At 43.2% G+C, this 15192-nt stretch overlaps 1 protein-coding gene across 1 annotated transcript in view; it reads left to right on the top strand.

The window, feature by feature from the left end:
- Positions 1–6317: 6317 nt before the first annotated feature.
- Positions 6318–15192, top strand: part of PDLIM4 (PDZ and LIM domain 4) — a 90254-nt gene continuing 81379 nt past the window's right edge. Inside the window, exon 1 of the mRNA XM_054977250.1 lies at positions 6318–6578. Coding sequence (XP_054833225.1) covers positions 6486–6578 — 93 coding nt within the window. The 5' untranslated portion in view covers positions 6318–6485. The remainder of the gene's footprint in view (positions 6579–15192) is intronic.

Here is a 15192-nt window from a genome sequence, read left to right as displayed (position 1 = left end):
GGGGGTAAGGATTAGCCAGATTGCTGTCTTTTAAAATATAAAACAAAGAAACTCTGAAGCACTTGAGAAGGCTTATAAGACAAAGACCAATAGAAGCTGCAAGAGATTTTTGTTTTACTTACACAATAGATCTAAACTTGCACATTCCAAATGATGTAACAACCATCTCTCTAATATTACAAAATCAAGTTATCTTGATTAATCTCTGAGTTCAGTGTGCTGCCTCAGACTTTTTGTGGCTATTTTCCAGTCCTACAATGCTGTTTTCCAGTCCTACATTTTGAATATATGGAAATACCATTGGTAGGACAACTGGTTCTTGTTTTAAAGATAATAGCAATCAGTTTGCTTGGATGTACTGAATAATTATCCACAGAGGAAATAGCTGGAAATGCCAGTTAAAGTTGATCCATTCCAACTTTCCTTCAGTATGTGGGTAGCAAGTAGAACCAATTGTAATTAAAAAAAATAGACAATGGTGTTACACTTCACATTAAACACATATATTTATTTATTTACTTCATTTGTATACTTCCATTCTCCCCATTGGGGATCCACCATTCTCCTCTCCTCCATTCTCCTCTCCTCCATTTCACCCTTACAAAAAATCTGTGAGGTATATTAAGCTGAGAGTATGTGACTAGCCCAAAGTAATTCAGTGAGCACCATAGCAGAGTGGGGGTATTCAAACCTGAGTCTCGCAGATTCTATAGTGACATTTCTAAGCACTACACCAGAGTGGCTCATTCAAGAACATATGGAAGGGAAAGTGTGACTTAAACAGCAACATCAGCATAGATAAACTGTCGAACAGGAAAATGAGGATCTTGGAAAAGTTAAAAGTAAAAAGATTCTGGAGAATGAATATAAGATGTTAGAAGAAGTTATCAGCAAATTCTGATCTTTATTGTATGAATATTGGTGATCAAGTGTGGAAGATAGTTGTGCAGTTTGTTGTTCCCAGACTGCATATATTGGGACTAGAGTGGTTATACAGAGTAGTTTTTTAAGGCATGCCCAGTAAATTTCAGTTAAGGTCTGTTGTAATCGCCTGTCATGTCATTCTGTTGATTGCTCTTTAGAGAGGATGGAAATTATCTTTCTATTTTTTAAAAATTACTTTAGCGTCCTTTTTATGAATTGCATTCCCATCTAAAGGGTGAGGGAGAGGATGCCATTAAAGGAAATATTTCTGTAAGACGTATTCAACAAGCAGATGGAATAAATGGGGACCAGTTTTTCTGATGACAGTCTTATCCTCTCCGCCTACAACTTGCCAGTATTCATCACACAGAATTCAGACAGTGTTTGCAACACTGCTCCCAAGATCTTTCCATCTGTTTTACTACATAACTCAAGAACAAATTCTTGGGTATATCTAGTTTTGGCTTCATGCAAAACATTGGGCAACAATGTGTAAGATTACGATTCACCATGTGTTTCATTGCTGTTGTACCAATGATAAGGAAAATCCTATGCAGGAATTAGTAATACAATAGATTTTGAGGAAATTCTCACATAAAATCTTGAATTCTAACAGGTTTACTTATTTAGGACAACAAATATTTTCTTATTCCATATATAGTTGTGCAGAGATGAATCAGGAACAATATGATGACTTTTGCTCATACTTTTGCAACATACTGTTTTGTGCACACTGAGGACTTGGGACAAGGTATGCTATAAATCCAATAAATAAATAAAAAGAGGCTTAAGCTACGTGTTGCCTCACAGACAAACTATCATGAATTTTATTTTATAACTAGAAGACTTTTTAAAGGTATTCTGCTATTTTCTGTTATGTTTTATTCTGGACAGTCTGTTGCAGTATATTCCATGTCAATGAGAGAGTTGCCTTTAAAACCTTAGTAATGAAAGACAGGATGACTGCCAATGGAAAAATATGGCTTGAAAAAGCTGCACACACTGAGAATTTTATATGTTACCATTCTCTACAAAACCACAAAACATAATCACTTCTTTACAAAAGAAGCTTGTATCTTTCTTTAGACTGGAAAAAAGTGGATGGGACTATAAATGTAAATTCAAAACATTGCTTTACTTGCTAGTCTATAATATGAAAAGAAGAACTTTCTTTCACTTCGAAATAGTCAAAGACTTAGATAACCATCTAATAATAAAATGATGTTTTAAAAGCCTGATGGCCATTTCTCATCACCCTAAGTGAGGAATTTCAGATGAAATCCCCAACATACGGGTTCCTAAACTAATCCAGAGGTTTCCAAATACCATGGATATAGAATATTTTGAAATTTTAGTTAAATCAGGTTGCAGCTATTTCTGTACAAATGATGATACTGAGATAAAAATGGAGTGGGTAGATATATAGAAAAAGTTCCATATTATACACCTCAGTTCACAGTGGAAGATGTTTTGTAAATGGGTTTTTTTAAACAAAGTTTCCTTTATTAATCTTCCCTTGCAAACACTCTCCTGTCCTTTACTGTAAAATTAGGGATTTTCCCGTTCATAAATATGCTGGTAAATTTCTATAATTTTCAGTGTGGGATTATTCCATGATTTCTGATAATTGACAGTAGAAGTGCCAGTAAATAACAAATCTATAGGTCTCACTAAGTCAATGTTAAAAAGAAAAGTGGATCACAATGCCCTCCCCTTTATTGGGGAGGAGTATTCAACCAATATATACCTTCAGTGCCTGTATGTACATATAAAGTATGTACATATAAAGTAGACACCCTTTTCATAGAAATTCTTCTCTGCAGAGAGCCCTTTCCCCAAACTCTGAAATCTGCTTCCTGAGGACAAGTATAGAGGCCATGGACAATGGGGATTTTTTTTCATTTATTATCTCTTTCAGTTGCAAACACAAAGTGGAAATATCTCTGAACATGTGCAAAAAGGGAGTAAATTGCAACAGAATTTTTTGTACAGCAACTGTGCAATAGAAGCACATCGACCAACAGATTAGCCTGTGCTGCAGTGAGCCTGGTTGCCTGCCTGCAGAGTTCCAGCATACAGCTGAAATAGAATGGCCAAGATATTATGAATGGAATTCTCCACTCACTGTTCAAGTACATTAAAGAACCATCCTTCGAGGCATATTGTCATGGGCTGGGCCAGCCCAAGCAAAGTAGTCCAAGTCCAGTTCAAAGTCTGAGGACAAGTCCAAAGCCAGGGGTGAGTCCAAAGTCTGAAAGCCAAGTCAGGAGGTCCGTAGATTGATCATCGGTCAGTTCGAGGGCTACAGAATCAAGGTGTAGTCCAGAGGTCACAGAGCAAGGCAAAGGTAAGGTAAGGTTCAGCGGAGTGGTTGCAGCAGGAACAGGATTCTGACACATTGCTCCCATACCTCCTGGTCTTCTGTGGCTGGATTTTACAGACAGGCTGGGCTTGCAGCCAGCTGCTTGGGAGCTATCCTGTGGTCACTCCTCATCGCTGTCAACAAGCAGCTGGCATCTGGCCAGGAGGCATGCACTTTGCTACCTGTCCTGCAGCTCCACATATTGCCTTTGTCTGCAGCGCTCTCTGGGTGAGGCTGGAGATTTGGACTTCCTTGGCTGTGCTTCACCAGTGGTGTGGGAGCTAGAGGATGTTGGTACCTCTGGCTTGGCTGCTGGATGAGAACTGTGGTCAACCAGTGGCTGAGCTTCACCAGTGGTGTTGGAGCTGGAGGGTGTCAGTGCCTCTGGCTCAGCTGCTGGCTGTGGACTCTGATCCGCCAGCAGCTGTTCCTCCTGATCACCGGCTTCTGCTGAGTCAGGGCTGGCTAGCCTGGCTACACGAGGCTCCTCTCCTCCTGAGGAGTCCTCACTATCACTGAGCCCCAGGACACACATGAATTTAGTCCCAACTATGTCCTAAAGCAACACTTATCAAAACTTAGCAACCTGAGGCACCCTATTGTGATTTAAATTTTTTCAGATTCCTCCACCCCACCAGCCTTCTTTTTGTTCACAAAGCACTCACCACATAACTGAGGGCCCCTTCTCAAGTTGAATGGCATGTTGTGCAAGTCATGCATATCCTACAGAGCCTCCATCCGTCTCCTCATGTCCTCAAAACAATACAGTGAGAACTGTATTATCTGCTACACTTTAAAAGCAGATATTTAAGGAAAATGTTTGTATTGTCTGTACACAGTCTGCACATGATATACAGTGTCAAGTTTTAAACAACTGCTGATTCTATAAAATCCACAACTCAAAAAGCCCTGATGCAAGCCCTTGATGGGAAAGAACTTTGTGCAGCAAGGAAGTTCCTTATTGGCTACACTTTTAGATACAGGCCAGCTGAACAAGGGTGGGAAGAGGCTTAGAAAAACTTTTGGAGCTCAAAGAAACAGAAAAATACCAGCATCAAACAAAACTTAATTTCTGGTATTCAATTGATTGTTAATGTTGATGGGTGCATAGTCACATTTCTGTACCTTTATGCTGAAATCCTTTGCATGGAAAATAGATTGAAAACCTGTTCAATTTCATACTGGAAGTAACTAGGATGACTGCATTAGGACTGTACCTCCTTGTTGTCAACCAATTCGAGTTCCTGGAACTCAGCTATTGGCTACTTGTGACCAATCAGCATGTTTTCTGACTGGTGTTCTGAGGTGATCTGGACTCTAGATGACTTGGCAGGAGCAGCTCTACGAGATCTCACCCTTCTAACATGTGGTGAGTTTTGTCTAAGGCAGACACCTTCCTCTAAGGCAGACAGTCCCTTTTCCCATTTCTGGGGAAACAGAGGAATCCAACTTCACATTAACCACATGGACACAAGAAGGTCTCAGCTTTTATTATATAGGGTTTGTGAACTCTCAGAGTATTGTGCAGACCCCCCAAGGGGTAACAGATCTGATTGAGAAAGATTGTCCTGAAGAAATGTGACATATGATACAGTCTTTGCTCCCTCCTGAAAATGTGCCTAGTGGACTTCTCATGACTCCATTCTACCATGCCACCTTCCGAAAGAAAGCTAAGAAGCATGTTGATCTTCTTACCTTGTCAGAAGACAACCATACTCTATAAACAGATTTTTCATATAATTTCAGTACTTTTTCAATGGAGTCAGTTTACAAATTCAGGTGCTAGTCATCAAGTATACAATACTGAAGTGTAGGTATAGGTTTACCCTGCTGGCATCTCCAAGAAACACTGTCCTTGGTAGACTATTTTTTTTCCATCATGCAACAAACCTCTATCATATTTTCACATACAGTGGACTGTCCGCTGTGCAGAGCCACTGCTGATCCATTATGCAGTCACCCTTGAATAGCCACTTTATCCCCTAAACTGGTGCATTCTGCATGATGGTCCCCATCTTCTTAAACACGGAACAAAGAAAATATCTGGAGAATGAATAATTCCCATTAGCTGTTTATTTCATACAAGGTACACTCACTATCACCATGATATCAGGATATGGATCCATCATTGTGATTCTCAACTCTGATACCAGGATCTGGATCTCTCTCTCTGAAGGATGGCAGTTATGCATTGAAGATGAAACCAGGGCTGTTCAGAGCAGATACAAGGCCCAATCTCGTTCTCTGATCCCAATTCAAAGCTCCAAATTGGTCTTGCACAGGTAGATTTAAGCAGAGTCATTAAAAACTATAGGTTGATACCAAACAGTTGACAGAACAGTGCTGAATCCACAGATGGTGAAATTGTTCCTTCCAAACTTGGGAAGAAAGCAGTTGGAAAAGAGGAACAACATAACAATAATGTTAATACAGTGTGAACTGGATTAAGTATTAAATGAAAGATCATGGAGGTATAGAACCTATGCAAAAACCAGAGGAATCAGAAAATGTTGTCCACTGACCAAGCACCCTTTCAACAGGAGTGATCCCCTAGAGTGGAAGAAATTGATCGAGGTGAATGAAGAGATGAGCCATTCCAACTGGTAAAAAAGCAAGATTTGAGCATCTTATAGACCAACAAGATTTCCAGGGTGTAAGTTTTTGAGACTCAAAGCTCCCTTTGTCAGATATTACTGTGTAGACCAACACGGCTACCCATTTAAAACTACCCAAAGTGGTAAGGCACTGACAGGCTAACAGAAATGGACCCAGTGTACAGCCAGCCCAAGTGACGGGCATGTGCGTGTGAATGAGCAAATACAACACAATTTTAAAAAGCAGGTACACTTGGAGGGTGTCCGTAATTTCTGCGGATAAAAAGAAAACGCATCGGAGGTCTGTTAGCGCAATGCTCCTTTGCATCGCCTCTCCGGCTTCACAGGCTCACCTTTGAGAAGAAGTCTGAGAACAACCCGCCGGCCTCCCTCCCGCTCTGAGCTCGAAGGGACCCGCCTCTCCCCTCCTCCTCTTCCCTACGTGTGGAACAGAGACGTCAGGCCGGTCCGGAGATTAGCAGGAGCTTTAAGTGGCTTCGAAAGCAACACGGGCTGGGAGAAGCGGGCGGAGAGGCAGTGGAGCGGCCGCGGCTTTCCCTTCGGCTGGAGCATTACCAGGCGCTCGCCCCCTCGAGAGCTCCGCCATGCCCCAGACAGTGGCTCTGAATGGCCCTTCGCCTTGGGGCTTCCGGCTGGTCGGAGGCAAGGATTTCAGCACTCCCTTGACTATTTCGAGGGTGAGTCTGAGGGAAAGCGGGGGCTTTTCGCCAGGGGCGGAGGAGGAATACTGGGGACGCGCCTCGGGCCACTTAGGCGGGAACAGACCTGGTGGGATGTATTGCGCCAGTTGGGCAGTTTCAAGGAGTGCGCGTGTTGCGGAAAGGGTGGTTTCTAAGCAGGCTGGTTCTGGGGACGGGGGGAGGGGGCGGCACTGCCTTTTGCCTCTTCTCTTTATCCACACGATTGCATCCTTCCGAGGCAGCCTCTTCGTTCTTCTGACTCCCTGTAAAAACGGGGCAGACTCCATTGCAAACCGCCCTAGAGCTGAAAGCCTCTCTGAGGCACTTGTTGCACGTCAAGCGGAGCTCCGCGCAGTCTGTGCTGCTGCACTTTCAGGGCTGACGCAGCTGCGCGAATCGAAGCTGGAGGGCTTGCCCGGCAGAGCAGTCGAGAGAAACTGCCTGCTATCGCGCAAAGAGGGGACTTTGCAGAGGCGGGACGCGGGACTGTTTGTCCAGCTGCTTTGGTTCCCAGTGAGTTTCAAAGACCGGAGGCGGTCTCCTTGTTTGGAGGCGACAATGGCTGAAAAGAAAGCGCTGTTAGCCGAGATCGGCATGATAGGCGTAGTGGGGGGTGGGCGGCCGCATCGGGCGCAAAATTTTGAGGGGGGCACCTGGTCCACCCCCAAGAAGCACCCCTTTGCTGCCGCCGCCTGCCCCTTCGCTGGTGCTGCCGGGTGTCCGGACAGGCGAGGAAGGCGGTGGGGAGGCGAGCGGGGAAGCGGGCTGCCTCGCCGCTCGCCTTCCCGCCCCTTTGCCGGTGCTGCCAGGCGCCTGGACAGGCAGGGAAGCGGGGAGGCAAGGGGGATGGCAGGCCGCCTCGCCACTCACCTTCCCGCCCCTTCGCTGGCGCTGCCGGGCACCCTGGCGACGTGGAAGGCGGTGGGGAGGCGAGCAGGGAAGCAGGCTGCCTCAGCGCTCGCCTTGCCAGTGCTGCCAGGTACCCCGACAGGTGGGGAAGCAGGGAGGCAGGCGGTGGGGAGGGGAACAGGGAAGCCGGCTGCCTCACTGCTCGCCTTCCTGCCCCTTCGCCGGCACTGTCGGGTATCCTGAACAGGCGGGGGAGCGGGGAGGCAAGTGGGAAGTCGGGCCGCCTCACCGCTGGCTTTCCTGCCCCTTCGCAGGCACTGCCGGGAGCCCCGACAGGCAGGGAGGCAAGAGGGAAGGCGGGTTATCTCGCCGCTGGCCTTCCTGCCCCCTTGCTGGCGTTGCTGGGCGCCCCCGCGGCACGGAAGGTGGTGGTGAGGCGAGTGGGGAAGCGGGCTGCCTTGCAGCTCGCCTTGCCAGCGCTGCCAGGCGCCCCAACAAGCAGGGAGGCAAGCGGGAAGGCGGGCCACCTCGCAGCTCGCTTTCCTGCCCCTTCACCCAGGCGCCCCAACAGGCGGGGAGGCAAGAGGGAAGGCGGGCCGCTTCGCTGCTCACCTTCCCGACCCTTCCCTGACACCGCGGGACACCCTGGCGGCGGGGAAGGTGGTGGGGAGGCGAGTGGGAAGCCCCAGGTGATGGGGAGGGGAATGCGATGATGTCACTGAAGTGATGTCATCATGCAGGGCTGGAGCGCACTCGTGCAGTGGGGAAGGAAAACCACCTCAGGCCTGAGGTGGCTGTAGACTACACTATGCCATGAGCTAAGAAAAGCTAGGTAGCTACTTAGTTTTTGGACCTTAGCCTGGAAATAAAGATCTTTAAAAACAGAAAACAGAGCTACTGTGTGACTAGGGAAAGCTGGAGTTATAGTTTAACAGAACTCTATTTCTTCTGACTAGCCTGCTGGGCCCTTTGAAATCTTTTCTAGGAAAGTCAAGTGAAAAGTTGCACAAAATGGACTGTGTGCATGATGAATCTGATCATAAGCTATCGGCCGTATGGAGCATAGAAACTTCAGCCTTTAGAGGCCGATATAATCTTCCGTACATTTTTTCCCCTTCATGGGTCTCAACATAGGGTCGCTTCTCCATGGAGATAAACTGTAAACCAAATCAGCCCCTGGAAAACTCTCCTTAAAGCCATGAGATTATCGAAAGCATGTTCACTTGGAAATAAGTCTGAGTAATTTCTGAATAAACATGGTTAAGATTGGGCTGTTAAAATGTTATGTTTGCAGTCCTAAACATGTTAACTAGGGAGTGTTCCACTGAACTCGGTAGGACATGGATCTTTACACATGCTTAACATCACACTACATAATTATTAACGTGCCTCTTGACTGTGGTATTTTATTTCCAAAAGGCAGTGATGAAAATTTAAATGGTTGGGGCAGTGATTCACCCATTTTATTTGTTACCACACCTATACAACCAACTAAATACTTTGACCACCATGAAACACAAGCAGGGTACTTCTGGTACTTGGTAACTATTCCTACTATGTTTCGTTTGCCTAAGCACAGTGTCCCACTTTGGTGGCATTGTTACAAGCTGTTCCTGAGTTACCACCTGCTACGTATTTCTTTAGGACTGTGATGTTTTATTTTTGAGTTCCTGCCCTGAAGCATTCCTGAGTAACTAATATAAAAGATTGTTTTGTTAGGGCGTGAGATGTCTTGATTATCTTGCAATGAAAATGGATTTTCCCTTTCATTTTGCAATAATGAAAAGCATCAGTTCCTCGTATATAGAAATGAGTGCTCTTATGTTTAGTTAAACAAGTGAATGCACCACAGAACCATTGTGAATATATGGAATAAGCCAAGCTGCTTCCAGGAGGAGTCTTGCAACTGGCAGTATGCTCTCTCTCTCAGAGAATTTCTGAAACACTTACTTCAAAAGACGCAGTTTCCTGTTACACAAAGAGAACATACTTAGAATATACAGAACATCTGTGTATTTTTCATTATATCACACTAGATGTCAAATAAAAATGCTGCAAATATTGTAAGGGGGATATTCATATAGACTGTGAATGTAATGTCTTGTGTGCCATCTTTGTGTCAGTTCCCCATTCACACAACTTGTATTTCTCATGTCATGCTTCTTGTAAATACTATTCACATACTATGTCTATATGCACATAGCATTCACCTTCACAGTCAGTTGGTTAGCTAACATTTCATGAGTACCACCTACTCTGCTGAACACATCCACCAACAGCATACAGACCATCTATTTCCTAAGCCTTTTTCTGCTAACAGTTTTTAAAACTTTGTTCTCATCAGTTGTTACATTCCTAAACATTTAATAACACATGAGCAACTGAATGGCAGAGCTCTTACAACTAGTAGTTTCAAAAGGAGAGTGCAGTGTGAGTTTACCTCAGTTTTTAATGTTATTTAGTTTAACTGATTTTGTGTGGTTAATTGACAAAACCCCTTTCTGGAAATCTGTCAGTGTTTTTGATGACCATAGTAAATTGCCAACATTACTATAGTCCTTAAATATGCACCCTAAAAGCTTATTCAAAGCTAGCTTTAACTTCATAAATGCACATTAACAAAATGATCTATGCTGGCCCAGATTAAAATTGCAAAAATTATAGAAGCCACTGCAAGCAGAGTTATTCATGTCCAAATTTTATCCCCTCTTGACTTTTCATATAAACCATTTTTGGAAACTTACTACGGTCATAATTATACAAGTGTCCTAGGAACAGGTAAATTTAAGGGTTGGGGCTCAGACTTTCTTTACTAGAACAAGGAATAGAAGGACCCTTAAAAAAAGATAAAATCAAACATTTAAACAAGCTAAACAATACTCAGAATGTAAATTCCCCATAGTTATTAAGAACATAAAAACAGAAAATATGGGTTGCTGATCAGACAATAGTTCATCTGATCTAATATTATGTATCAAATGATGGTTAGCCATCAGCTGTTAGTGCCTCTTGTATTGATTGCACCCAGGATCTAGCGCTTAGAGGTTCAACATGGAGTTGATCACAGAGTTTCCGTGATGCTATCAAGGCAGTTAGCCATTCATAGGCCTTTATTTCCTGACGCTGAGCTGAACTGCTGTGATGAAACCTGGCCACCAGAGGAACCGATACTTTATTGAAATAGCATGTCTATCGTAAGGTAAGAAACGGATGTCAAGAATGTCCCTTCCTCGCTCAGAATGTGAGTAATGGGTCTAACAGTGGAACATTTCAGTTAGAAAAAGACTGAAAATTGCTATCAGCCAGTGAGAAGAAAGCACATAGGAAGATAGCAGAGTAGCTATTTGGAGGGGGGGGAGTACCCTGCATGATTCATTATCAGCCCCAGCTCCATCACAAAGATGGCTGCAAGATGCCGAAAGACAGTGACCCATTGAGCATCAGCTCATGTGGACCCAGCTGGGGATAAACTGCACAGAGCTCTGAAGAGGAGGTCGCAGTTAGAGATGGGCACGATCCGAATTACGATCCAAAAACCCCCACGATAATGGCGATCACGCGATCATGACTCAGCGGATCGTGATCAGCCACGGCCAATGATCCAGCGATCGGGGGGGGGGGGGGGCTGGATCAGGGCTGGATCATGCTCGGATCAGGAAGCCAGACACTCAGGCGCCAGTAATCTATTCCTGGGGCAACGGAGCCAGGGGAATGCCTGACCTGTGTTTCCCCTCCTTCTGTCGCCCTGGAAACCCGAATGGAAGCCCAGCTTTCCTTGATCAGCAGGGCTTCCTTCCAACCACGGAGCAGCAAAGCAGTCACCAGTTGGGAGAAGACACCCAGGGGAGGGAGGGGGAAGGGGGTGTTCTGTGGCCATGGGCACTCCAATCTCATCCCTGCAAACCCTGATAGGCAGCTCTGACGGCCAAACACAGAAGGCCAAACACAAACACAGATGCTGTCAGCATCACCCACCGTTCTTTTCTCACCAGCGCGCTCCCTTTTGGCCTGGCGGGCGGGGACATGGGGGGTGCCGCTGGTGAGCGGCCAGACCCCCTGCCCCCTGAGGGGAGGCAGCTCGTCGCCGTCTCCCCGTGCCCAGTGGCCGCCGCCAACACTCACCTTCCCACATAGCTGGGAATAGCAGCGCGCCCCGCTTTGGCCTCCACGATCCACGGATCGGGAAAGGGGAGATTATCGATGTGGATCGCTTAGTCGGGATTGTCACCGGCACCAATCCACGATCAGCTGGATCGGCAATTTTTTTTGGATCGTGCCCATCTCTAGTCGCAGTCCAGGATACTGGACTTTGAAAAGGAATTACACATTCTGAAAACTAGCTGATCATCAGGATCTGCCTGCTTCTCCACCTCCCAACTATTTGCAAATATTTGTGTGTTTAAACTGGTATGGGTAAAATTAACTTGACCAACCTGAGTACCTTAGAATGCAAAATAAAGGTATCTTTTAAAAGTTGTAGCGAAAATAATTTTGAAAGAAATATTAAGAATTCTTTATCAGCATGAGAAAGGAAAACAGTACAGTAATCTCACATGATAAGAAAACAATTGACTATTCACTTTGAAACACAAAGAATGGCATGTGACAAGCTGGGCACCAGTCCTACAATGTGGGGCTAGATTCTTTCTACATCAAATTCTTCCTTTGTGAAACAAGTTTTGGAGAATAGAAGTGGGACAGAGTTGGACATGTATGTGAGGCTTGTTAATACAAAGCTACTCTTGCTATGATTTAATAGAGCAGTAATTAAACAGTAACAATATATTTTGCCTTTAAACATACATCTTTTGGAACAACTTCATCTGAGATGAGGACCATTTTAGTCTTTAATACAGTACTTTGATCCTTCATAAACAACAAAAACATTTTAAAACTAAACTGTTGCACTTGCTTTATGACACGAGTCTGTAACCAATGGCTCCAGAGCCAAATACTGAACCAAATGTGGCTGTTTGTAAAAGAAAATGAAATGTTATGGTTAATTGGAGTGTTAGGTGGGATGCTAGAATAACTGATATGTGAAGGAAATGGCAGGCAAAGATTTTTATAAGACTAAAGGGCTTTTTAGAGATGCTTACTCAGCAGCTCACAGAGAGCCACATTCACAATTACCATCAACCAAAAGAGTCACATTTAATTACATCCCTAGCCTGAGGCCTGCACAAGAGGGAGGCTGACACTTTACTGTTTATCTGGTGGTGGCTATTTCAAGGGGGACACCACCTGGCAACCACAAACCCTGCTGGACAAGGGACTTGCCCAGTTTCCTGGAACATGCTGGTGCCATGTTGGGGAATGTGCTCAGAAGAGCCACAAGTGACATGTGAAAGAGCCACATGTGGCTCCTGATCTGCTGAGTGAATATCACTGCTTTACAGAAAAGGAGACGGTGGGCTGAACATTTACCAGTAATCTAAGTGGGAACCCTGTACAGATTTATGCCAGCGCACTAAAAAAATTGATTCTGTGCATATTTATTATTCATTGTGAAATTATTCATTGTGTGTCACTTCCCAATAAAAGACTCACAACAGTCAATGCTTGGGTTGCAGAAACTTTCTGGATGATTAAACAGCATATCAATTATATTATTAATGTTAAGTTGTATATTTTTAACATACTGGGTTTTGTTGATACCTTGCTTTGAATTTTGATGTTGTTTGGCTCTTTAATTATAAAGGTTATTGATCCCTGCCTTAAGTTCTTTCCCTCGTTAACTAGTTTTGTCTTTCAGCCATTGAGAGTGTTCAATATTCAATTCAAAGATTGTATCATAAACTTTTATATTTTCTTTATGCTGGTTTTATAATATGAATTTTTTTAAAGAAGGATGTATATTCAAATGGATAACTTGTTTTGTTTGTATTGCCTTTGTAGACATTTGTGTTTGGAATAGGTATGCATAATGGACTATAAAACTGTCAGAGATACTGCAAGGAGAAACAGCTGTTAAAAGGTGTTTTCCCATGTGCAGCCATAGGACATGTTTCTCTGTAACTATACAGTCTGGAGAAATTCACTGCAGTAAATGGAAATCATATGTTGAAATGCTTAAGTAAATTATAAGGACAGGCAAAATGTGTGACTTCTCAAAAGTTATTATATTATAACTTGAACATACTTGTCTACCAAGCTTTAAGTATTCTTATTTTGATTCGTTTTTCTTAAATCCCATCATGTAATGAGATGCGGTCAATAACACAGAAACATAGTAGTAACAGTCAAGAAATATATAACAAGGTATTGATGAAGAGTGAGTAAAATTATACAGATATCTGTTAAAGAAGGGCATAATAGATATGCCCAGAGGGAAAGCAGTTGATCTCTTGGCATCAACCCATTGGGTTTATTTTAGAAAGTTTGCTTGCCACCCTTTGTCTTAATGAAGTTTATTAGAGACGTTTCAGTTAGGTACTTAATCACGCCTTAGAGTTTATTTAGTAACTGTCATGTTGAAAAGGTTGAAAAAATTGGTTTGGGTGATAAATTCTTTATATTGTTCATGGATTCTTCAAAGTGTTCCCTTTTTGAAATTAGCCTCAATACAAAAGTTTTCAAAGAATGATAGCTTTCAAGGTAATATCGTGATTATGCAAGAATAGTTCAGAAGAAATAATTTACTGTAATTAGCCCTTAAATTTTGGTTTCTGTGGGCTTAGGCAGTGCCATAGTGCTCTGTATATGATTAGCTGTATGTCTGAGTTACTTACTTATTAGTACTATTATTTATAGGAGTGGTAGTTTGTAATAATGTTGGCTACAGTTGTAACCTAATCTTAGTTAAGTCATTATGATTATTTGTACTTCAGAGCAATAATCCAACAAGTGAATCATTATAATTATCAAAAAATATCTGATTATACTATAAATGGGCAATAGTTAAAGGGAAGAGATTTTTAATACACAAACATCATTGACTTAGAAAGGTTTAAGCTAAGGGTACATAGCAACAACGGTGAGAGCACATCATCACAGTGCCTTATAAATATGTATTAAAATTGGGAAAGGGAATTATTGAGAATACAAGCCAATGGAAAATTGATACTGAATGGAAAATTTAAAATCTATCTGTACAATACACATAGATTCGCTAAGCCATTGCTACATATTTGCGTAACAAACATGCCTGAGAGGACATCTACTTCGGCTACTAGGGTTTCTTTGTCTGAGGAAGGATATCTGTCGAAGGGAGCACTGACTCTCAAAAGCTCTTACCTTAGAAAACTAGTTGGTCTTTAAGATACTACTGGACCCAAATCTTGCTCTTCTTCTACAGACCAACATGGCTCCCAACTAAAACTAGGGCTTCTGTGAATCTGTATTCACAATCAAGTGCACTTAAGGCCAGGGATCACTTGATTAGTTACACAGATGTCAGCCATCGGCTGTTTTTTTAAAAAATGTTGTGTTGTAGAAACTCCAGGTTTTGCCTCTCAGGCATTCTACTTTATTGCTTAATTTGCTTTTACTTCTTTTGAGTCTTGCACACACGTGACCACTGTGGAGTCCTATTCACTAGCATTTGGGGTAAATTTGGACATTATTTTAGTAAGTTATCTAAGGTTTTTTTTTAAAAAAACATTGTTCTAGCAACTAAAGGGCATGACCAAAACACTAGGGCAGTGCTACTTACTCTGCAGCTTATGAGGAGCTGCACTGACAAACGCCATCAACCAAAAGAGCCACATGACCAGTTTATGCCCTGTGCACCAGGCCACCACACACACACACATACAGTGGT

This window comes from Eublepharis macularius, chromosome 4 (assembly GCF_028583425.1).
Source record: "Eublepharis macularius isolate TG4126 chromosome 4, MPM_Emac_v1.0, whole genome shotgun sequence".
Taxonomy (NCBI): Eukaryota; Metazoa; Chordata; class Lepidosauria; order Squamata; family Eublepharidae; genus Eublepharis; species Eublepharis macularius.
Note: the sequence above shows the minus strand (reverse complement) of the source record. Positions and strands in the feature narration are given on the sequence as shown.